General features: G+C 38.1%; 2 protein-coding genes across 2 annotated transcripts; one reads left to right on the top strand and one right to left on the bottom strand.

The window, feature by feature from the left end:
• The first annotated feature begins 1,310 nt into the window (after positions 1–1,310).
• On the top strand, positions 1,311–10,386 carry LOC147074682 (peptidyl-prolyl cis-trans isomerase B). The gene is made up of 4 exons (XM_085943690.1): positions 1,311–1,665; positions 3,478–3,685; positions 7,030–7,214; positions 10,105–10,386. The coding sequence occupies exons 1-4, from the start codon at positions 1,561–1,563 to the stop codon at positions 10,237–10,239; spliced, it is 633 nt and encodes a 210-aa protein (XP_085799816.1). The 5' UTR covers positions 1,311–1,560; the 3' UTR covers positions 10,240–10,386.
• Positions 10,387–17,025: 6,639 nt separating this feature from the next.
• Positions 17,026–24,708, bottom strand: LOC147074681 (uncharacterized). Its single transcript, XM_085943362.1, has 4 exons — positions 24,485–24,708; positions 21,007–21,554; positions 18,934–19,209; positions 17,026–17,549 (listed from the first exon to the last, which is right to left on the bottom strand). The coding sequence occupies exons 1-4, from the start codon at positions 24,611–24,613 to the stop codon at positions 17,273–17,275; spliced, it is 1,230 nt and encodes a 409-aa protein (XP_085799488.1). The 5' UTR covers positions 24,614–24,708; the 3' UTR covers positions 17,026–17,272.
• Between the last annotated feature and the right edge of the window lie 170 nt (positions 24,709–24,878).

The raw sequence follows: 24,878 nt of genomic DNA, 5'->3' as shown, positions 1-24,878 counted from the left end.
AGCAGTTGTCACTGTGAAAAATGAGCAAACTGAAAGCTTCAAAATCGAATCAGGTGTGAGACAAGGGGATGCGCTATCCACTATGATATTTAACCTTGTAGTGGAATCCATAGCGCGTGAAACCAACATAAGAGGATGGGTAGATAAGAGTACAACGCAGATGTGTGCTTATGCTGACGACATAGTAATTACAAGCAGATCCAAACAGAGGATGATCGACCATGGTGGCACTATGAAAATAAAAGCAGAAAACGCTGGGCTGGAAATAAACCAGTCAAAAACTAAATATATGGTCAGCACACGCGATCAGGCACCGCTGCAGAATATAGACATAGGACAGCATGCATATGAAGGGGTGGACAAGTTCACGTATCTCGGATCCAGCCTAAATACCCAAAATAAGACAGCATAGGAGATAAAAATCCGCCTTATCTCCGGGAATAAATGATGGCATGCCTGCAAGCGACTGGTGGGGTCGAAAATTCTAGGCCGATGAAGTAAACTTTTAATTTATAAAACAATTATAATGCCAGTGGTCACTTATGGCTGTGAGACTTGGTGCTTAACTCAAAAGGAGGAAAACAAATTAGCTGTATTCGAGCGCAGAATACTCCGAAAAATCTTTGGACCCACGTTGGAAAATGGGAACTACAGAATAAAAATGAACCACGAGTTGGAAGAGCTAATTGAACAGCAAACAATCATAAGATACTGTAAGTCCCAAAGACTACGATGGGCGGGACATGTGGAGAGAATGCCTGAAGTTAGAACGCCAAGGATCATGACGAAGTGGCTACCCCAACGAAAGAGACCCAGAGGCCGTCCAAGAAGGAGATGGGCTGACGCCGTAGAAGTGGACTGGCTTCAAATAGGAAGACCCGGTAACTGGAGAAATGTGGCGAGAGACCGAAGTGAGTGGAGAGCGGTTGTGGAGGAGGCCAAATCCCACCCCGGGATGTAGCGCCGTGGAAGGAGAACCTACTATAATTTTATAACAGAAGAAAATTTGGCGACCCGACTAAAAAAGTGTTCAAAATAGGTAAAAAAGATACTTGACTTTGATTTAAAATGAAATTTCTTGAATTCGCCGTAAGTATAATTTTTAGTACCAACTTAAATTAGAAGAGGCCTTGGAATTTCTTAAATTCTCCAATATTTGTTTTGTGAGAAACAAAAAAACTATAGATTTTCAACAGAATGATGACAACGTGTACTATAAATTTTGCCGAAATACTATAATTTCTTCGGCCGCGTACTATAATTAGGTGTTAAAAAGATGGCAACACTGTAACTTACTTACCTACCTATTTGAGAGTTGGGCAAGTTATAAAGCAGTTAAAGGGTTAACGTGTAGTGGTGTCATTATTTCCTGTTTAAAAAGCGATTAGAGTCTGTGACTGAACGTTAACGCCGTTATTGAATTGGTGGCCGGTCAGTCGGCAATCGGTGTCAATTTGTCCGTCCCGTCTCTTTGTCCACTTGATTTGTCTTGTCATTGGCATTGTTGGCATTGCCGCTCGAGAGTCCTCGTTGGTTAGGTGTCAATTTTATTATACAAAAATGACACTTCAAAGTTCGATTTGGGTAGCGCTTTGCTGTCTCGTTGCAGCAGGGCATTGCTCGGGAGACTCCGACCCTTCCAAAGGACCCAAGGTCACAGATAAGGTAAATATTAAAAAAAAAAATCTTATCTGATATTGCTTCGTTGGCACTTCAATTAGTATGGCGTGAGCACAATTATTTGTTTATCGCGACCGGCATAATATTATAGGTATTCAACTTCATTATAATGTATTTATATAATTATATTAATGCTATTCATATATAGAGATTTTCAAAACCTATTTTATAAAAATATTGTACAAAAAATAAATCCAAGTATAACCCGGTCCTATATGATAATATTATAGGTAGGTAGGTAGGTACCAAAATAAATTAACCTGAGCTCGTTTTTTGAAAATAAGTGTCTATGCATTATTATGTAATTAGTATTTTATGTTGTATATAAAACGGCTGCAATAATTTCTTTGGTGAAATGTTTAAATAATTCCATTGTCCTGATCTTTAAATATTATGTATAAAAAATCACTACTAAAACTTCCCAGCAAGACAGCTAAACTCTTTTTCAGTGCCTAGGTATATTGCTATAAACCGGTTTTAGGAATTGCCATGGTCATTAGCATTCTTTTACAAACCTCAGACAGGCGGTATTTGAATAATAACCATCCAATGAATCCACCAGGGCCGTCTTTTGTAAAGGCCGTCGAAAAATGGCAATAGTTAGGTATATATCTGTCCTAATAGTTTTAATATTAAAAAAAAATGGATCTTTGCAGAAATCTGTGATGCAGAAGAATTTTTTATAAAATGTTCGTAGAATACATTGGGTATATTCTATGCACCGATATTGGCAAAATAATTCTTACATACTTAAATTCATAAAATTGGATATTGTATAATTAAATTCAAGATTTCACATTTTGCCATATCAAAGCAAAAATTTGAATATAAAATTTAGTCATAAACACCTGTGGAAAGATACTCCCATGTCAATTTTATGTAGGCAGTCAAAAGTAATACATTGACCATTATTTTCAACGTAATGCAAGCCGCCATTTTATTTTTGGGCTGCCAATAGAAGATGAAAAAAATGAACTTGTTACCAGTGCAACCACACATACAATCAATGATTTAAAAATCGAATTGTCTTCAAGATTACTTCTATCTAGAGTCTAAATGCTTAGATAAATAAATAGATACAAGCAAATGCCGATACATATTAAGTCTAATTTAGTTTTACTAATTTTTATTGCAATTAACGATTGATTGACAAATATTAATGGAAATTTAAAAATACAATTCGAAAGGAAAAAATTAAATAATTTAATAGCGTTTATTTAAGCTTTACAAACGAAAATGTTTTTTACCACATGTGAATTGTGGGCATTTGGAAATAGATGCCCACAAATGAATTATTCCTAGTAATTAAAATCAGAATTCAAGATTCAATAGTTTTTATGTTTTTCACTTTTTATTAATTAAATCAAATTGAATCCAAGAATTGCACATCGCTAGTCTCAAATATAATCACATGAAAGAAATTCTTTTCAATTTCATTTATAGTGTTAACTGTCAATTCTTGGTGGAACTGCATTTTATTATTTGATTAATTATTTGTAATTAAATGAAACACAATTTTGTAAAACTTATTCCACTTTTTAATTTAATTCTGTACCGGCTTCGTCCTCTTCAAGGGGACTTTATCAACTAAATAATAAAATTTAAAACAGGCATTTATCAAACAAATCATAAAAAACAACAAAATACCTATCAATTCTTTTTAGTTATGGTAATTATGAAATTGCATGCTTAGTAGATGTTCCTAGTGGTACTACAATCTGCTCTAGCTCTCTTCTCTGCTGAGAATTATAATGAGAGGCCCTCATAACAGATTCTGAACAGTGTGCTCGTGTTTAGGTATGGTTTGATATAACCATCGGGGGAGAGGCGGCGGGAAGGGTATACATCGGCCTGTTCGGCAAGACTGTCCCGCTCACCACCCGCAACTTTGTGGAGCTGGCTCAGAAGCCCGTCGGCGACGGCTTCAAGGGAAGCAAGTTCCACCGGGTCATCAAAGACTTCATGATCCAGGGCGGCGACTTCACCAAGGGTGATGGAACAGGAGGTACACTATTATACGCATTCATTTTCAAAGATATCATCTATGTTGCCATTTAAGAAAAAGAGTTTTGTTTTTTACAATAATTGGGGTAATATAAAAAAACAAATATACTGTCAGAGTACCTACTTAAATTTCTTAGATATACCTAATGCTCCGAATGTAAGTTGATTTTTATTTCGTTTAAGAGAAAGATTCATTGGAATGCAAGAAATTGCAAGGTATCAAGACACTTTTTAGGATACCCAGTAAATATTTCATAAATTAAACAAAATATAATTCTTTTGAAGGATATATTATTATATATTTCCATGATTAGTAAGTAAATATTTTTTGGAATTTTCATTGTTATCAATGTTCAAGGGTTTTTTTAAAATATATGCCAAACAAAATATTATTATCCATATTTACAAAATGAGGTATTGAAAACGTCATATAAATATTGTTTTACGGCGGTGTTTTGAGTATAAAAATTGAGTTTTTATAATTACTTTCTACTCTCTCTATGGTGTGGGTAGAAACTCATTTTATAAATAAAATTATCATAAATTTCAAAGTGAACACTGAATCTTTTAAAAGCAATCAATACCATTAACCATTATTAATATATCTAATTACTTAAATAAAAATTCTTAAAAATAAGTAGTTACTATTCGTTTTTGAAAATTACTTGTTTTCATCAATTTAACCTCTACGGTTAAAACAATTAACAAAATAAAGTGGTAAATATGCCGCAGATGCCCGCAAGAGATTTTTATAATTTTCTTTTTATACCAAACCTAACCTACCCTAACCTAATATAATCTTAGTTTGTGATAATGATGCATCAAAATATATGAAAATTTCAAATTTTAAATTAACAATTATTGGATCGAAAAGCATCTGCGCCGACAGAAAAAGGCATTTAATATAATCTACATGGAATAAACTGTTTTCGTTTAAAATAATCATAAAAGCTCATACAGGCATCTGCGGCACAATTACCAATAAAGTAAACTGCCATGTTCGATTGTAGGCGGAGCATGGGCATCCACAGGGTGGAAGTTGTATTAAAAGAGTTTCGTTTTTACGAGTAATGGATATTGGCCATTTACTCAACCTATTCGGTACATTTGCTGAATCCAAACACACATTGAGAAAAGAGCATGTGAATTTGCCAGACCCGGGATTCAAAGCATGAATTTACAATATTATTAAATATTTCCATCTGTCTTTGTCCAACGGTTGTCGCATTGATCTATTACTACATTCAATAGAGACTGTTTTTCAGTTATAAATAAAATTCTACATTAAAAACTATACTGATGGGTCTCAAATGAACTTTCCATTTTCTTCTAATAATATTAAATAGCCTTCACTGTAATCGATTTTAGTTTCCGTACATAATCATTCGTTATATTTTCCATTCATCTTTGAAAAAAAAATGTGGTCAAACTTTCATTTAATTTGTGACAACCGAACAGGTTTCCCATTTTTTGTGTCACCTCGATGTTTTTTTTTATTTTTGTCTTGCGGCGAGTGAAATCACTAAATTCTTTATTCGACTTGTATGTACTTGATTAAATAATGTCTTTGTAAACATTTGCTTTGGCATAAGCAGAATCAAATCAAGTTTATATCTGTCGAAGTGTATTAAATTTTGTCTGCTGCCAAAGATCGAATTTAATTTGACGCAATGAATGTCATAATGAAAATGTTTAAACAGGTGTAGATCGCGTCAGGTCTGTTCTATTGGAATTCTATGCGACACAAAATGAAGATTGTGAGACTCATTTCATTGAAATATACAGAGTTAACAAAAGTATACAGAGTTATGCCTTTTAATTTCTCTGAGAAAAGGAAGCATTGGTTGATTTTATTATCATACTGTGACCACACTGATATTCATTTTCATAATCCTGGTAACATTAACATTTTCACAATTAACGGCAAGTATAATGGCTCTAGCAACAGAAGATGAAAACTGCAGTTTAATACATTTTACTGATAATTATACTTGTCGGACAGTACATATTGATTGTTGGTGTTTTTTATCATTAAGTTATTTCAAATATTGTAAAAGGATTTGTTAATACTTCATAGCTTTAATGTGTATAACTTTAAATCCTTTGTATTTACATAGATTCGAGCTTTGGTTGCGTACATCAACTCAGACGTTAATAGTAAGGTTGATGATTCGGGGTCGGACTGTGTCCATTTTTGTATTCGCTTTTCGAGTCGGCGATGAAGTTTTTCGCATCGAACATTGATCAGATTCAGTCTACCGGTAAAATTACTGTATCGCGTAAAAAAGTTAGACATGTACAGTACTCTCTCAGTAATCCGCCATCCCAAAAACCAGACAAGTGTCCAATTAGTGAAAACGGCGAATTATAGTGCATAAATACAAAATATAAAAATTAAGACAGGTATTTCGTAAAAATAGTTTTTATTGAGAAATTTGTACTAACAACTTACAGTTTTTTTCTGATCAAAATCAATTATGTATTAAATTATAGGTATGTACATATTAATTATAAACTAAGTTTATTATCTACATACATATTAAACAGTAAATCACTTAACATAACCACTTGTTCAGTGTTTGTTTTTTTCTGTATATTGTTAGAAGATTGTGTCGTCTCGTAATTTATGCAACATAATCAATGTGTTGACGGTAGCATTATTTTCCTTAGCCCATTTAATGGTAACGCGCAGTCCCACCTATAGTGCATCTTTTGATTTGACTGTATGAGCTGCGGTTGGTTGACAATTATTGCTTTCATCCTCAGAATCCAAGCTTCTTGTTGTATGTATGAGCTCGTCTTCAGTCAGAAATGGCGCATAACTCCTCAGAACTTTCTGCTATTCATTTTTCTAAAACATTTCGCGTTAACTCTGAGTTTTCAGTCGCCCTCTGAATTCTAGTTCTAATGGAAGGTTTCCAGTTTTCATCATCTTGTTTCATAGAGGGCTACAGCTTTTTTCACGATTAAATTATTGCTTGTCCCGGTAGGTTGTTCCATGTCTCATCGACGGCGGACAGCTGATACAGGCACGCGGCGGACTACTGAATTTTACATACGAATTCCGACGAATTATAGAGCTTGATTTTGTGATTTTAACTACCTAGTAAAAATAACGGCGGATTATAGTAGTTGTCGGATTACTGAGAGAGTACTGTATTGATTAACTAAGACATTTTGATATCTATTTTATTAGTAAATTTAATTAAATGATATTCTTCGTATTCTGTTAGATGCCCCCAGTAAATGTGGCGTAGCACTATTTGACTGATGAGAGAAATTGTGGTTATAGAAAAGTAGTATGTCCTCGAATTATGTTGTTACTGATGAAACAAAATGATGCAGGGCGCAGTATTTACGGAGAGCGTTTCAACGACGAGAACTTCAAGCTGAAGCACTACGGTGCGGGATGGTTGTCGATGGCCAACGCCGGAAAAGACACCAACGGCTCCCAGTTCTTCATCACCACCAAGCAGACACCCTGGCTGGACGGACGCCACGTCGTCTTCGGCAAGATCCTCAGCGGAATGGTAAATTCCTTGTCAATATTCATTGAACATAATTCGATACCCTAGTTCAGGGTTAGCAAACCTTTTATGCTTAGGTACCAAAAAAGCTTATTGACTAACTTGCTAAGGTATTTTTTAGTAATCAGTCGTTTTTTCCCCCAAAATAATCTTTATTCAGGTGTAGTGCTTTTTTAACGACTCAAAAAAACCTTATTCCAAGATAATTTCATTTGAAATCCTCAATTTAATTAATAAACCTTGAGTTTTGAGGGAGATATGATTTTTTTTATTTTTTCCAACCATGTCCGATCCTAATAGGATCATAATATGGGCAGATATGATAACAGATTTTTTTTACGAGAAATGGATGTCAGCCACTTGCTCAACCTATTAGGACCATACTCTTGACTCTTACACAAATTTGAAAACAATATGTGTACTTGCCAGACCCAGGATTCGATCCTGGGACCCACGATGCTATAGTCCGACGCTTAAGCCGCAAGCCATCGTGGATTAGTCTAATAGAATTTAGCATCATACTCAACATTTTACAGTGTAATAAAGAACAATCCAGATAATTCCGTATACAACTGAAACCCAGAAAGTGTTATTCGACTCTATGACATATTCAATTTTTTTTTTACTGGATTGTATGAAAAGATTTTTCTACATTGAATCGAGTATTAACCCAAAAGCTTGAAATCCTGACCAGTTTCCGTATTGATCGATATGTGCTGTTAAGGATTATAAGTAGTGTGATTACTGAAGCGATGCATATTTGCACAAATCAATAAACACACATAATAATTTTAATCAACCCTAAAATCATAAAAAAAATATGTGTTATGAAACTTGTTTAATCGATTAAATTTAATATTAGTTTTTTATTGCACTTTGCATATACATACTTACATGCAAATCTAATCTGTTAAACAATAAAAACTAACATTATTAATATCACATAACTACTAAATTTAAATGTTTTGGCCTGATTTATCATTCTTAGTAGAGTGAGTTTGAAATACTGTTACCAGTAAGTATTCAAGTTTCGGATGAAACTACCCATACTCAGTATGTGTGGCCCAATAAACTTATTCCAAAAAACTAGTGATGATATCATCGCGAGTCGCTGTTCTGTGCACTCGCCAGTTGGTAGACTTTCAACACTATTGACATTAAATGCACGCGAACGAGATAGCACTTGAATATAGGTTTATTTTAATTTATTAGTCTATTGCGTTTGAATGCATGAATAATAGGTCATAAATTTTGTGTCACAGCACAGCTTAGGCTTGTTATATGAGCGCTTAAAACGTGTTTAAAATTAAAAAAATCACTGTTATTCATTTTTGTTAACAAGAATATTGTAACCTAACAGAAAAACAACTCATAAATTTAAAATGTGTTTAAAATTTTATAATAAATGGGACTTTTCGACAAGCGGAGCTCAGCATATTTTTAGCGATTCTATTGAAGCCGATACACAGTCTGAGTTCCCTGAGCCGATACGTATTTTAAATACTAATATGGAGTTGGTTTTAGTTTCAGTTGAGTATGAAACTTTTGTCGCATACGCACGCCAAACACTCTAAATAGTATTCCAAATACTAGTAAGTATTTTGGAACAAGTTTTGATACTAAGTATTTTTTTATACTGGTAGTATGTATACTCAGTCTTCAAAATCGACTAGTTTTCCCGTCTCTAATTCTTAGTACCCTAAAAAAAACCTCAGGGTTCAAGCATTGAACCATAAATTTTGTGTAAAATATCACGCTGACCGTGGTATAGATTTCATTTTTGGTAGTTTTCTTGCTTTTGTGCAACAGTTAGTTTCAGCATGGTGAACCTGTAAGATGAAATTTGTTAAGATGTAGAGCTTTCTAAAGAGTATTCATTCAGTGTATGTTGAGTGGTTCACGAGATATTAAATTTAATCTTTCACATCACTATGTTGTGAAAATCATAGGTGATTTTAACATGACCAACATTTTCAGGTGTAGGCATGTGATGTTAAACTTTCAAATAATGTATTGTTCATTGATAAAGGTTGTACCTCAGTTGAGGCACGGTCTAAAAAGATCGTGGCTAGGCGATGCGCGGATTGCGGGTCGCGGGTGCAAATGACGCATGCCAAACGAAATATAATTTGTCATATAAATCCAACATACGTCCATTTTATGTTCTGTTTATTGTTCTATTAGTAACAATAATAATATATTCATTGACATGTTTTCTTTTTAAAGTAAATGGGTAACGTTTTTAGTCATCTTTACACGATTTAAGAATTAATACGCCTGTCGCCATCACGAAACAAAGTGACGTGTTTCCAGCTCGACATTCTCTCTCATCGCGCCTATAGTTGAAAATTATTTGCCGTTTCACTGATGCATCACCTTAAGTCGAAGTGGGCACACAAAACACTGAATAAACATAGGTAATGCAAAAGTCTGCTCATATGTGTACCGCATTGGTGAAGTGTGGAGGTAGGCTGTGGAGATCTGACATACATAAATTTTAGAGCGGTGGCTGAGACATAATTTTTCTAAAGCAACATAATATTTCAATATCCACGCATCTGCTATACATATCGACACCTCCTACGTATAAGGCTGGAACTGCAAAATGGTTCTTTTCATTAGTACGATTTTAATAAATTTTAATTACTACGTTAATTTTTAATGCTGAATTCATAATTTTTTAGTTGATTGATATATTATATTGATTGAATTTTTTTTTTTTTTATTGTTGTATTATCTTTAAAATTATTATTTAATAAAAGGCAATTAAGTCAAAATAGCCAAAAACGCAGTTACGACCTTTTACGTAGGAGGTGTCGATATGTGCGTTGTGGCACATTAGAAATACGTTGCGAATGTATGCGGACCTAATGAATGTTTTTTTTTTGTTCAGGACGTGATCCGGAAGATTGAGAACGGGCCGACCGACGGACGCGACAAGCCACAGAAGGAGGTGGCCATCGCTGATTGCGGTGCGGAGACCGTCGAAGAGCCCTTCGGAGTTGCCAAGGAAGACGCCAAGTTGTAAACGTTGCCGTCACCGCCGCAGCCTCTGATTTTCTTTTTTACTCGTCACGGGCTGTGTCTCGCATTTATATTTTTTATACAGTACAAACATCAGAAGCCGACCGCCGTGCGGTAACATTCAAGAATAAAATTTTATTTTCAAAATATACCCTCGCCTCTTTATTTAACCTAGAATAATAAGTCTCAAGTTGTTGAAGATAATCTTCGGTATTAGATGGAGCCTAAGAAAGTGAAGCTAAACGAAGACTCATGAACAACATTCCCTCTAGTAAAAATCTGTCCACACAAACATTTCTAACCTCTGCACACAGAAATTTAGTATAAGGTAGTATGCGATACCAGATTTTAGTTTACCTAAATAGACTAAACAATTACCAACATTTTGTTACGCCGAGCGGCATAATAATTTGATGAGTTCATTTATCTATGCAAAACAATGGTGCACAATATTTTTTTGTAAAAGTATTTACTACTCTGATGAGTCTATGATGCGCACATACACAATGAGAACATTAGAAATGAATTAATGTTAGTAGCAAGTTGCAAGTATTGCCAAGTACATATTAACCAAATTAGTTTCAATTCATTTGCGGTAAACTTCTATAATAGGATAAGCCTATTTATGAGGTATTGCCAGTTGAGTCAATATACATTTACACTCAATAAAATAAATCGCATCTGCGTGTAAGATTGAAAAATGCAATTTCTGATAAATTTGAGGTCATGATTCTGAACGAATGACTTGCGCTTGAAATACAGTCATTTACCACAAAATATTGAATCGCAGATTTATTGAAAACAGATGCCTCGTATAGTATATTTTTGACAACTAATGAAGTAGGAATAATTTGAAGAAGGCTAAATTAAACTCCCTCGATGACTGCGTGGCTTAAGCGTCGTGGGTGCCAGGTTCGAATCCTGGGTCTGGCAAGTACACATATTGTTTTTCAATTTGTGTTTGAGTCAGAGAATGGACCTAATAGGTTGAGCAAGTGGCTGACCAGTGGCGGCCGGTGGTCTTCAGAATAGCATTTTCTGGTAGTGCGCAATGGTTTACCTTCTATAAAGAGAAGATCTTCTTCTTTCATCCTGTCATGACCCAGCATTGGAGCATAGGGCAAGCATAAGTTCGCGCCACTTCCCTCGGTCCATCGCCAACTCTTGCGCTTCCCGCCATGTCAGACCAGCAGCACGTAGGTCGCTTTTGTGGCACCGCTGCAGGGTGAGGGAGGGCCGGCCATGGCAACGGAACCCTTGAGCCTGTGCCATAAGGGTACGAAGTGTCACACTCTTTGGCGGCATCAGGAACACGTGTCCTAGCCACGTAAAGGTCGTAAAGCGTCTCTTCATCATTACCTCAATCATCGAAGGCTGCCATGTATAAGCTAAGGTAATATTTTAGTGTAAAATGACTGAAACATCGAACTTCTCAGAAGGTAAATTAAATGTGTTTGTTTACTTATTCTATTTCTTAAAAAAGGTTTTGAACAGTTAGAATGATTTAATATCAATAAAGAAATATAAATGTCACAGTTTATGAACCGTCGTAAAAACGGATGACGTCTGGGTAATTATTCACTTTGTTAAAAGTGCATAGCAGTATGTTTATTTTTGAATCTCATTATTAATTTACGTGAAATTATAAAATTAACTAACATTACGTGGGTAATATTTATATTGTAAATCAACGTTCATTCGAACTCAGTTTTATTTCTGATGTATTTATGTGTCATTAAAAGTATGTTTCTCTTATATTATCGTTCTTATTTAATATTCAGCTACGACCTACTACAACTCATGTAGTGTTGTTGTGTTTTTTTTTTTATATTGAATGTATTTGAGTGGTTTAGAAATAAATGCGGCAGTTTGTATTTTCGTAAAATGTTGGCGATTCATTCTTCAAGTCTTAAATGTAAAATTGTTAAAAATTAACTCGCCAACATAGTTATAAAACAGAAATTGGCGTTTTTGTTTCTAGAGTCCTAAATTTCGTGCGCTGATCGTAAAGTGTGTAAAAAATGCTACACAAAATGCTACTACAGGACATTGTACCACCGTTTAAGAAGTATACAATGACCTCATTGTAATCCTGTGCAAACTGAAAAATCTATTTGGATCGCAATCGCTTTGCGTTCATGAACGGAGTATAGTTCATAATACTGCTACATGTTCTACTTCGCGAAGTGAGTGATGCACATATGAATAACAATGAAAAGTTGAGCGATGTCTTCAAAAATGCAGGCAGTGCGTAGCACTTGCATGGTATTAGAGGAGCCGCCACTGTGGCTGACATCCTTTTTTCGTAAAAACTAAATCTGTTAATACAAACCTCCACACAATTTTACGCTCTACGTCCTGGTAAAACGCACAAAGGCATAGGATATAATGGTGAGAAAATAGAAACATTATTAAATCATATTGTTATTTTTTTATTCTGATAGAAAGCATGATAATGACCTAATGCGTTCTGCGTATACAAAATACAAGACTTGTAACATGTCCGATATTGTGTTTGCCATAAAGGTTAGTCTTTATAATGTAGAAAAAATGTGTTTAAATCATAAAAAAATCTACGTGGGAGAACGCTTCGAAAAAAAAATTAAAGTCCTTTTTGCGATTATCTCAGAACTTGTTTTAATGAGTTAATGCTTTCTGTCAGTATACCCTCGATATGATCTTATTAGATCGGACATGGTCGAAAAAAATAATTAAATCTATCAATAAGACATTTTTGCTTAATTTTATTGAAATTACTGGATTGATATAAATATCTCATTAAAAAACATATTATATGATAAAAACCATTATAAACCAATGGAACTATGGCCAGAAACAGATTGTTATCATGTTTTGTGAACTCATATTATGCTAGAACCATCAGAACATTCTACAAAAATATTGTGACCTTTTGATTGCTGTAAAAATATGGCAGTAGGTTCTGTCACACTGAAGATAATTTGGTGGTCAACGGCTGGTCGGCCCCAAGTGGACACATTGACGCCAGTAGATGTGTTCATAGCAAAAGTTGGGAAATGCCAAACTGCCAGCAAGTCCCATCTGCTGGCCTCCCCGTGGCGACCTCCGGGCAATGCAGCGTACGCTGTAGCTTACAGCAGGGGGCGAAGGGCGAGTGACCGGCGCCATAAAACTGGCCTTCTGGCTAAGGGAAGGAAATCCCCGACAGAAAAACCTGGTCGAGCCGACCTTCAGGGCCCTCGTGGCTCAGGCCTCGGGAGCGCTGGGCTAATCACCTTGCCTCCTTAAACGAAACAGATTAACAAAACACCTACACAGCAGCCTCGGACGACAACCGGCTCTGTAAAACGACGACCTTGCATGGAAATGGACAATGAAACAGGTAGAGTAATCCTCTCTAACAACTCGAGTATGCGCATTGGGACATATAATGTTCGCACCCTGCGTACCCCCGGAAAGGACCTGCACGCCACACGCATCATGCACACCTATGGTGTGGACATCCTAGGGCTGAGCGAAGTGCGCTGGAAAGGAGCCGGGAGAAAGTTGATTGAGGGTTACTCTATTGTCTACTCAGGTCAGGAGCAATACCATCGCCAGGGAGTGGCAGTGTTGATGTCAAAGAGAGCGGCCCGTTGCCTCGTGAAATGGGAACCAATCTCGGAGAGACTGATACGTGCCTCCTTCAAGACGCCTGGTAGCTCCTTGACCGTCTTTCAGTGCTACGCCCCCACTGAGGATGCCGACGCGCAGACAAAGGATGCTTTTTACGATTCTCTCCACGCGGCAGTCTCCGCCATCCCCCGAAGAGACCGCGTGATTGTAATGGGGGATTATAATGCGAGAGTAGGAGCAGACCCGGTGCTTGGCCCCACGGTGATGGGACGACACGGCCTCGGTGACCCCAACGATAATGGTGAGCGGCTCGTAGAATTCGCCACTCTGAACGAGCTTGCAATCGGAGGCACTGTTTTTCCCCACAAAGACATTCACAAATATACGTGGACGTCTCCTGATGGACGCACGAGGACGCAGATTGACCACTTCTTATACAGCTTGAAGCACCGAAAGGAACTTCTCGACGTGCGTACTTACAGAGGCGCCGATATCCATAGCGATCATGAGTTACTTATTGGAAACATCCGAGTAAAACTCAGTCGCCAGGCGAGGCCTCCAAAGTGCGAACGAATTGACGTTGAGAAGCTCCGACGCCGAAGAATTCGGACCGACTTCGAAACTGCTGTACGAGATAGTGTAGATCGTATCTACGAGCGGCACAAATCTGAATCCGACCTCATTGAGGCGGACTGGAGCCTCATAAAGAGTGCGATTGTGTCGTCGGCTCGTACCGTCCTTGGTACCAGAAGGAGTGAGCAGCCAAAGTGGATGTCTGACGAAACGTGGGTTGAAATTGGTGAACGAGCCAGGCTGAAAGCCCTGAGAGACGAGGAGAGAGACCCCGACCGAACCGAGGACCGCCGGACTGACTACCAGACCCAAGACAGGGTAGTCAAACGATCCGTGCGGTTGGACAAGCGCAATTTTATGAACCGGCAAATTGAAGCGGCAGAGGAGGCAGCAAGCAGAAATGACACCAGGAAACTCTTCCGAATCACCCGTGAAGTCTGCGGCAGGCGACCACCGACTCCCGGAGCCATTCGTGGTCCCAGTGGAGCAATAGAGTCTGACGCAGAATGCGTCAAGAAGATTTGGAAGAATCATTTCTGCGGAGTGCTGAACCGCCCACCCCCCTTGGATCCCTTTGACATATCTGCGGAAGCTTTACTTTTGGACATTCCCCGAGCGACCGACATTTCCGATTGCCCGCCCACGCACACCGAGATAAAATCGGCTGTGAAAAGGCTCAAGAACGGAAAGGCACCGGGGGGAGACGGGATTCATCCTGAATTCCTCAAGTACAGCTTGAGCGCAATCCTGCACCCTATGTTTCATCTGATGACAAAGGTGTGGGAAGAAGAGCGCTGCCCAAGGGACTGGGTGAACGGTGAAATCATCACACTTCTTAAAAAAGGTGACCCTCTAAGCTGCGACAATTACCGAGGCATTACGCTACTCAGTGTTCCGGGAAAGATTTTGGCAAACATCATTTTGATGAGAATAAGGGACCCAATAATGCACGTCCTCAGGAAAAACCAAGCCGGGTTTCTACCTGGTCGAGCGTGTGCAGACCAAATCCACAACCTTCGATGTCTTCTCCAGCAGAGCCATGAGTTGAACAGTCCGATGGCCTGCTGTTTTGTGGATTATGAGAAGGCTTTCGACAGTCCGCACCGCCCCTCCCTCTGGATGATACTGGGAGCATACGGGATCCCTCCCAAGATCATTGCCATAATCAAAAGCCTGCACGAGAATAGCGAATGCTGTGTCAGAATTGGAGACACTGTCACGGAATGGTTCGGGGTCACGACCGGAGTCAGACAGGGTTGTGTCCTTGCACCGTTTCTCTTTATCATTCTCTTTGACTTCATACTACGGAAGTCAATACCACCCGACCGAGGCATACCTGTTACCCCCACGGTGAAGCTATGCGACCTGGAATACGCCGATGATGCTGTCCTATTCGACAACTCAATCGAGGGCATTCAAGAGACAATCGACAGGTTGCATAACAACTCCTCTCGCGTTGGTTTGAAAATCAACGCGAAGAAAACCAACGTCTTGTGCAATAGCACCTGTCCTGATCCAGATTTCCCTCTGATTAGCGATGGACAGAGCATCGAGAGCGTCGACAGCTTCAAGTACCTGGGGGTACACATCACGGGAGATGGCATTTTGCAGAAAGAGCTCGCTATCCGAATGGGAATGGCTGGAGCAACATTCAACTCGATGCGAAATGTCTGGGACTCACGATTGTACTCGGTCAAAACCAAATGCCGCCTATTCGACGCTTGCATTCTGACGGTGCTGCTTTACGGTAGCGAATCATGGCACCTTACGAAGGCTCAGAGCAACCGTATACTGAGCTTCGAAAACAGATGTTTGCGACGAATACTGGGTGTGCGGTGGTATGACTTTAGGAGCAACGAGGAGATAAGAGAACGTACCAAGCAGCCTCTCATCACGCTGAAAGTGAAGAGGCGACGTTGGACCTGGCTCGGCCACGTGCTGCGGATGCCAGAAGAGAACTTTAACCTGGCTTGCCTGTTCTTCAAGCCGACCGGATTCCGGCGTCCTGGAAGGCCGCTAAATACAATCTACAGAGTGTATACGGCGGAGCTACGGGATGCTGGTTTGACCTGGAACGAAGCAAGAAGACTGGCGAGCGACAGGGATTCTTGGAGGCGCCGCGTGGTGTCCATATGCTCCAGTTAAGGGGCGGATATGGGCAAAGAAAGAAGAAAGAAGAAGATAATTTGTGAAAATTAATTGTTTTTTTAATTACAATAAAAATAAATCATAACTCATTTATTATTTGTTCTAAGCAAAAAACAATTGAAAACAATGGATTTAGGATAGATTTGGATAAATGTCAGTAACTGTGTCCTATTTAGTTGATTAGATTAGATCTGAGTAATTTGGTAAAAACGAGATATCTCGTCTCTGTTAGTACCTAATCCGGTTAAATATGTCATTTGTAGCTCCTTCCAAACCACTAAAAACAAAGCTAAATATTATATATTATGTGAGGTCACATGATTCGAAAATGTACGGTGGGTGGTCTGATTTGATACCAGTGAGGTGACTTCAGTGTGGTTTTGATACATTTATATATTAATTAAAATTGTTTTGCTTTTTTTTGTAAAAGGTTTTGTATACATTCATGGATAGTAAAAGAATTCACATGTTTTTTTCAATATGTGTTTAATCCAGATAATACCCCAGCTGGGACAAATGGCTAACAACATATCATATCATAAAAAAATGGTTGTTAACGTAGCATCCACTTTTGAGGCCTACATTTTCTGCATATTTATCTCTTAAACATGATAAAAAATATCACTTCTTTTAGTCTAATCCCGGAATTTTGGGATTGTAATCCGTGGTCAACATGGCTGCGGAGATATATCATGGGTTGGAATGACAAAGGGAGGGCGGCGTCAGGAGGGCTCGGCGAGATGTCTCTTGGCATGGCGCAGCAAGTCGCCGCGCTGCGCATACGAGGAGCCGCACGCCGCACAGCGGTGTGGTTTCTCCCCTGTATGCGTCATCATGTGACGAGTGAGATGGCTGGAGCGCGTCATACGCACACCGCACACGGTGCACACAAACGGTCTTTCCCCCGTGTGGATGCGCGCGTGCTGCTTCAAGTCACCGCTCGTAATGAATGCTCTACCACACGATCCACACTCGAAGCTCTTTTCGCCGGTGTGTTTTCTGAAATCGTAAATAGACATTATTATCAATCATTTTAATCGTGTCAATACTTAATTCTTGGTGGAAGAACATCGTATTAATTATTGAAATATAACACAATATTGAAAACTTCGCTCTGTTCACTTCAATATGATACTCTATAATCATTAAAATGTCATCTAAATTACGTAGGAAAAGTGTTACATAATATATATGTTGCAGTAGTGAAGGTTTGGTGTAAGCTGATAAGATCCGCCATAAATAGTGCACACTAAACTTTGTCAGTCATATGTATTTGATTTCATTAAAATAATACTACAATTTACAGATGGTGTAAGCTAGTTTTTGAAATTCAATTAAACCCTACAAAAAACCAATAATAGTCAAAAAATACTCATCTATCTATAAAATATATAAAATTATGCAATTAAATCATACATAACTTTGGATATGTTATAGATAGAATAATACTTTTTATCTATTATAGTTTGGTTTAGGCGGAGCTTAATGAATTTAAAAAAATGAACCAATAATATGTGTAATATGTTTTCTCAATCCAACGAAAACAAATAAGTATGAATGAAAATGTGTGCACAATTTTGTCATATCGCCCAAAATATACCAAAACTATTATAGTTAGGTTTAAGCAGGACTTAATTGATTTTTAAAAAGTAACCAACACCATCTGTAAATTGTATTATTAATTCAATAAAACAAATACGTATGACTAACAAAGTTTAAGGTGCATTATTTATGACGAAACTTATCAGCCTACCTCCACCCTTCGCTACTGATATGTTGTGATTTTTTTTAATCAATTCCTATTACCCTTTTATATAATTTTTTTTTAAAATTTTTGATCTACAAGTGTTTTCTTATCACTATCACTGTCGGAGTGCATTGTTAAAAAATAGAATCAGAAGAAAGAAGAAATAAAATTCATAGAGGTATTAAATTAAAAGAGGGGCAAGGAATCGGCTTTCTCATACAGCTGAATGAAGAAGGCCAACAATAGCCGATAACTTACGAAAATAGCGACGCGATAAAAAAAATTCAGGGCATTAGAGAGGATTTACTTTGGTCATTATAACGTACCCATATAATATAAAGTTAACGTTCAAATTTTGCCACAAATTGATTACCAGCCCGCCCCACTATACTTTTTCGTCATACAAGCCGGCTTCACCATACTTTCATATAACCTGCCGCCCCTAGTCTAAATCTAACTGGTCATCCATATTTGACGTTGTGCCTGGAGAGGGGGTATAATAGTAACACCAATATTCTGTGAGAACATTATACTGAAATAATTGATCATTGAATAATGTCATTTGGATAATGCTGTTATTGCAGCATTCTAGAAATGCATTAGGCGGAATAAACGAGTATTGGGAAGAGGTGGTACCTGACGTGATACTGACGATGTGCGGTGGTGCGGAAGCTCATGGGGCAGAGGGCACAGTGATAAGGCGTTTCGCCCGTGTGCAGGCGCACGTGCGTGGCCAGACCGGCTGCTTGCGCAAATGTCTTGCCACATGTGGCGCAAGCCAGTGGCTTCTCTCCAGTGTGCGTACGCTCGTGCACCCGCAGGCTCTGCGCCAGCGAGAACCGTTTGGGGCATGTGTCACATGCGTGAGGCTTTTCTCCTGTGTGAGTGCGCAGATGCATCTGCAGGCGGTACCTGCCGATTTATCATTGAATAAAAAAAAGGAAATACATTAATTAATTACTATATTGTAAAAAAAAAAATGGCAGCTTCCTGTTGATATCTTCGGATACTAGCTTATAAACTATTATTTGCAAATTTATATGAATGTTCATCTAAATAATGATCGTTCTTTGCATATAAAACTTTTAATAGTAATGCAAGGTGTTTTTATCTCTCTGCACTGGCCCTGTTAAACAAAACTCAGCACAAAAGGGTGATATTTGCCACAAATGAATGTGCAATGCAAAATGACTTGCTGGTTATTAATCATTAGCCTCGGTAACCTTCTCATCTTTATTTTGGTAAAGGCTCTATTTCCACAGAGGAATATTTTTCTTTTATCATTTTTTATTAAAATTCTAATTGATGGATAAATTAAACTAGACTTGCGTCGTTCGCAAATGATCTAATCTTATAAGAATCCACAGTCAACCTACGAATCGCTCCCTCACTATCTGATGCCTTTGTCGTACAATCGAGCATATCGTTGGATTGTTTCATAGTTTGGAAATGTCAGCCACGATCCATGACAAACTTTTTTTGTATAGTTTTATAGGATTGGAGTCACGCGAACAATAAAAAAAATGAAGTTGGGAGGTTTCATTGCATGGCTATCGTATGGATATTTTTTTAATACGTAGTTTCATGGATACGGATCGTCCGAACGAATCTTATCGTTTGCCAATTTTACTGTTGTAGACCTTTTGTATAGAAAAAAATGGGTGGGAGGTTTCATATCCCTCTGTTAAAAAAATGTCCTTCCGCGAACTACATGCCTAGGTACGGTTACAGTTTATAGTTGAGATATTCTGAAATTATATGTATTTCCACATTATGTGATGCAATCGTTAAAATTCGTGACGCCTTTTTGTCTATGCATAGAATGACAAAAACTAAATAATTAGTACAATAAAACTCTGTTAACCTTCCCTTTACGATGCTAATAAATTCTATTCGTTCCGGTGATGTAACCTTGGGTTATGTAATTGTTGTATTTCGTTATTCGAATTCTTTTCTTTCCCTTCAATTTCGTTTACTGTATAATATTAATATACTACAGTACACTCTCAGTAATCCGACAACTACTATAATTCGCTGTTATTTTTATTGGTTGAAAGGACAAAATCGAGTTCTATAATTCGCAGGTAATCGATTGTCAAATTCAGTGGTCCGCCGCGTACAAGTATACAACGCAGATGAGACGGGTTTATTTTGGAAACTTCTCCTTCGTAAAACATACGTTCACCGCAAAGAAAGTAATGTACCATGGAGGAAAGTGCCCAAGGACCAGGAACCGGGACACACAAATTGAAGCTTTTGGTCCTAGGGAAAGGCAGTAATCCTAAGCCATGCAAGAATATCTGCCTCACTGAACAACTGATCGCGTCAAATGATTTACTGTTTAATATTTAGTTAATAAACTTTGTTCATAAATATGTATAATTTAGTAAATACTTGATTTTGATTATCAATAAAACCGTAATTTGCTAGTAAAAATTTCTCAAAAAAACTATTTTTTTGAAATACCTGTTTTAATTTTTACCACATTATGTATGTATGCATCATAATCCGCCGCTTTCCCTAATTGGACACTTGTCTGGTATTTGGGGTGGCGGATTACTGAGAGAGTACTGTATTTATATATAACAAATGTCTCAATTGTACGAGCTTGTCCATACGGATCACTACCTACAATTGAACCAAAGTCTCTGAAGCACTTCTAAGCGACTCAGTTCCCATGTCTAAATTAAACAAAGACGGGTGATATACCTCGACGACATGACCTTCCCACAGGTGAAGCATTGCTCTCGACTGTGTTTGGGTTTTTTGACCCCTTCCTTTTTCTCGTTTTCTATTTTGGCCCGCTTTTCGATGTGCACGCTCGCATTATTCTCCGACTCGGATCGCCCGCCGTCACTGCATTCCTCATCGCTTCGATCTCTAGGACTGTCAACTGCCGGCTCAATTACGCTAGAGAGCCTCCACTCAAGATCAACGGGAGAATCTCGCTTTGTTTCACAGACGTCATCCTCCTCAGAATTGCGGACGTGCAGCAAGCCGTTGACCTTTCTTCCCGCCCGCGATCGCTTCGTCCTCTCATTTTTTTTGCCGCTGCGCTTTTTTTTTAATGTCTTTGATTTTTGGATGACGTCAGGCGGTTTACCCTCAGGGGGAACAGTCTGACTCCGGAGAGTGGCCAGTCTCTCACGCAGCTTGCCCTCTGACTTTTCGCATTGGTTTCTGAAGTCATAAGATATGTTCAGTCTCTCTGCGCACCGCCCACAGATTCCTGGAGGAAAGTCATCCCCGTGAAACACCTGCAAATAAAAGGCACATCTTAAAACAGTAGACTTGACTGTTGGGGGACTGTTGTCGGCAAGGGGCCTCCAAATTGAAAAATATCTTCTCATATTTTCAAAATGCCTTTCTTACAATATTATGGAACTGTTTATTACAAAGAATGAATCCAATAAGCAAGTTTTTGCAGTCAAAAATGGTAGCGGCTGCAGAATTATTATCTTCTGACGAAACATTTGACATCAGTATTTTTCGAGTATTTGACAGACCAATAATGCGAGCAGAGAATGGTTACTACTTATTACTTACTTCCAACTAAGACGCCATCCATGGACTGAAACCGTATGCGGTTTAGATCCGTGTGCCATACTAAACTTATGATTTTTGTTCATGAAAATATATTTTCACTAAATTTGTAAGTGTATGTTATAAACGGATACGATCAGATGCTTATAATATACTTTGTAAAAATATATTTCCATGAATAGAAAATATAAGATTAACATGGCACACGGTTCGAAACCGCATACGGTTTCAGTCCATGGATGGCCTAGAAGAAATTAAAAAAAAAAATATGAAATCATTTTTAGGCAGGTAGGTACGAGGGTGGGTCAATAAGTCCTTAGAAAAGCCGACAGGTGGCGCGACTAGTATTGTAAGCGGTTTGTTTTCATGCAGCGGCACTACCGATTCAGTATGCTGCGAAGTTTCAATCAGATTGGTCGGGTTGTTGTGTGTTTTTCGTACATTTAAAAAAAAAAATTTGCTTGTTTACAAAAATGGAGAAAATTGAGTTTAGAGCTGTTATTAAACATTTTAATATAAAAGGGTTAACAGCAAAGGAAATAAAAAATGAGTTGGATTTAGTTCACGGCATATCTGCTCCTTCACTTGCAACTATTTATAACTGGTTAAATGAATTTAAACGTGGTCGTACATCAAGAAAGGATGAACCACGCTCAGGACGTCCTGTAGAGGTGACTACACCAGAAATGATCAATAAAATCCACGATATGGTGTTAAGTGACCGAAGATTAAAGTTGAGTGAGATAATTGAGGTTACAGGGATCTCAAAAGGTAGCGTCATTTCTATTTTACATGACAAATTGGGCATGAAAAAAATTTCTGCAAGATGGGTGCCGCGTTTGCTCACAGTCGACAATAAACGCAATAGGGTGGTGGCCTCTAAAGCCCTGTTGTCGCTCATGCAACGCAATCCGGATGAATTTTTTCGTCGCTTTGTGACTTTAGATGAAACATGGATACACCACTATACTCCCGAGACGAAAGAACAGTCAAAGCAGTGGATTGCGAAAGGCGAACCATGTCCAAAGAAGGCGAAAACCGTAAAATCAGCTGGTAAGGTTATGGCTACTGTATTTTGGGATGCACGTGGAATTATTTTCGTTGACTATTTGGAAAAAGGAAAAACAATAACAGGGGATTATTATGCATCTTTATTGGACCAGCTAAAAAACAAAATTGAAGAAAAACGGCCTCATTTAAACAGGAAAAAAATCCTCTTTCATCAGGACAATGCCCGTGTTCACACATGTTTACGATCAATGGCTAAAATTGAAGAATTGAAGTTCGAATTGGTCGACCACCCACCGTATTCGCCAGATTTAGCCCCCAGTGACTTTTTCCTTTTCCCAAACTTAAAAAAATGGCTAAGTGGACAACGTTTTTTTTCAAATGAAGAAGTCATCGATCGGACAAATGCTTATTTTGAGGACCTTCCGAAAACTTATTTTTCTGACGGTTTAAAAAAAATTGAGAAACGTCTAACCAAGTGTATTGAGCTCCAAGGAGATTATGTTAAGAAATAAAAAAAAAATACAAAAATAAAAACTGTTTTAATGCTTTTTTCTAAGGAATTATTGACCCACCCTCGTAGTTAAAATTTTGGATTTTTTTAAATGGAAGTCCCAAATTGGTGTTGTGAATAGGGGCCGCAAATGGCCTCAAATCGAGCCCTGATCAGGCCAAATATGAGAGGAAACTAGTTATTTTGGAAATGAAGATATTGGGAACGGTCTTTGGAGCCGAATGCGACAAAGATGGAATGCAGCGATGATGAGTACGACTGCAAACTGTACGCATTTTATAATGATTCCTTTGTTGTTTAGCACATGAAAGTTCGATGACTTAGTCAGTTACGCTACTTCTTGAGTACCAAAGGCAGAAGAGAAAAGGAAAATCGAGAGATCTAGACTGCGGCGGTTGGACTAAGTTGAAAGAATCCCAGCATTTCTCGGGCTAAGGCGGTAAAGAGAGCAGGAAGAAGGGACATACGGGAGTATAACCGTTGTTTGAAACCGGCTAAGGACGAAGACATAAAGCATTCTAAATCAACGCAGACTGTAGTGCTCGATGCAGGCCTTACTTGATTCCAAATGTATCCAATTGGAATCAAGTAAGAACACCGCGGTTTGCGTCAGTTTGCTACAAATTGCAGCACCGTGTGTTGTAGCCCTAAAGCCGCGTTGCCACGATCCAAGTACACTTGGACCGAGCGCCATCCAAGCGCACTCGTACGGGACATCTTCATACAAATTACACCTATCCAAGCTACTTGGACCGCGTCCTACTCATCCAAGCTAGCTTGGATAGGAATAATTAGTATGAGATGTCTCATACGAGTGCGCTCGGTCCAAGTCAACTTGGATCGTGTCAACGCAGCTTAAGACACATATTGGGTTGAAGTGCCGATGACGAATGTGCGTATGTGTATGAAGAAAGTAGGTGCAAAAACTGCAATATAGGTATGTAGTGTAGATGAAGACCTGTCTGTAACTTATTCCATTACTTTTTTATCTTTCGACTATTTAACGTTACAGTTTGAAAGTTTTCAGTATTATAATGTGTATTTATTAAAAGTAATCACTGGTTTACTGGACTGGACTGGGGGGACTGTTTACTGTTATGAAATCAATATTATTATTCTCACTTTGACAGACGCACACCACATCATTTTGACAGATAGCTGTATGGAATCTGGAGATTCGAATAGCGAAAGTAGATTGCCTTGGACAAAACATACTCTACAGATTTCATCCATATCGTTTGTTTCAGCCATACTTTTACAACAAAAGTATATTCCGTCGGTATTAAACGCCGAAATCTGACGCAGATTTTTATTTACATACACAAATCAAATTTATATCATAGACTAATATTTTACGTACCCTACGTACCTATGTTATCTATGACCAATATACTCAGTATCTATAGACAAATATACGCAACTTGAGAGCATCACAAAAAAAAAACAATTGATTACGTTGCCAATTAACGTATAAATCATTTCATAAAAAAGATAAATATTATTTTAAATTATTTTC

Source organism: Rhyacophila brunnea, unplaced genomic scaffold, assembly GCF_057557595.1.
Source record: "Rhyacophila brunnea isolate RB1 unplaced genomic scaffold, BYU_Rbru_1.0 scaffold_16, whole genome shotgun sequence".
Lineage (NCBI taxonomy): Eukaryota > Metazoa > Arthropoda > Insecta > Trichoptera > Rhyacophilidae > Rhyacophila > Rhyacophila brunnea.
Note: the sequence above shows the minus strand (reverse complement) of the source record. Positions and strands in the feature narration are given on the sequence as shown.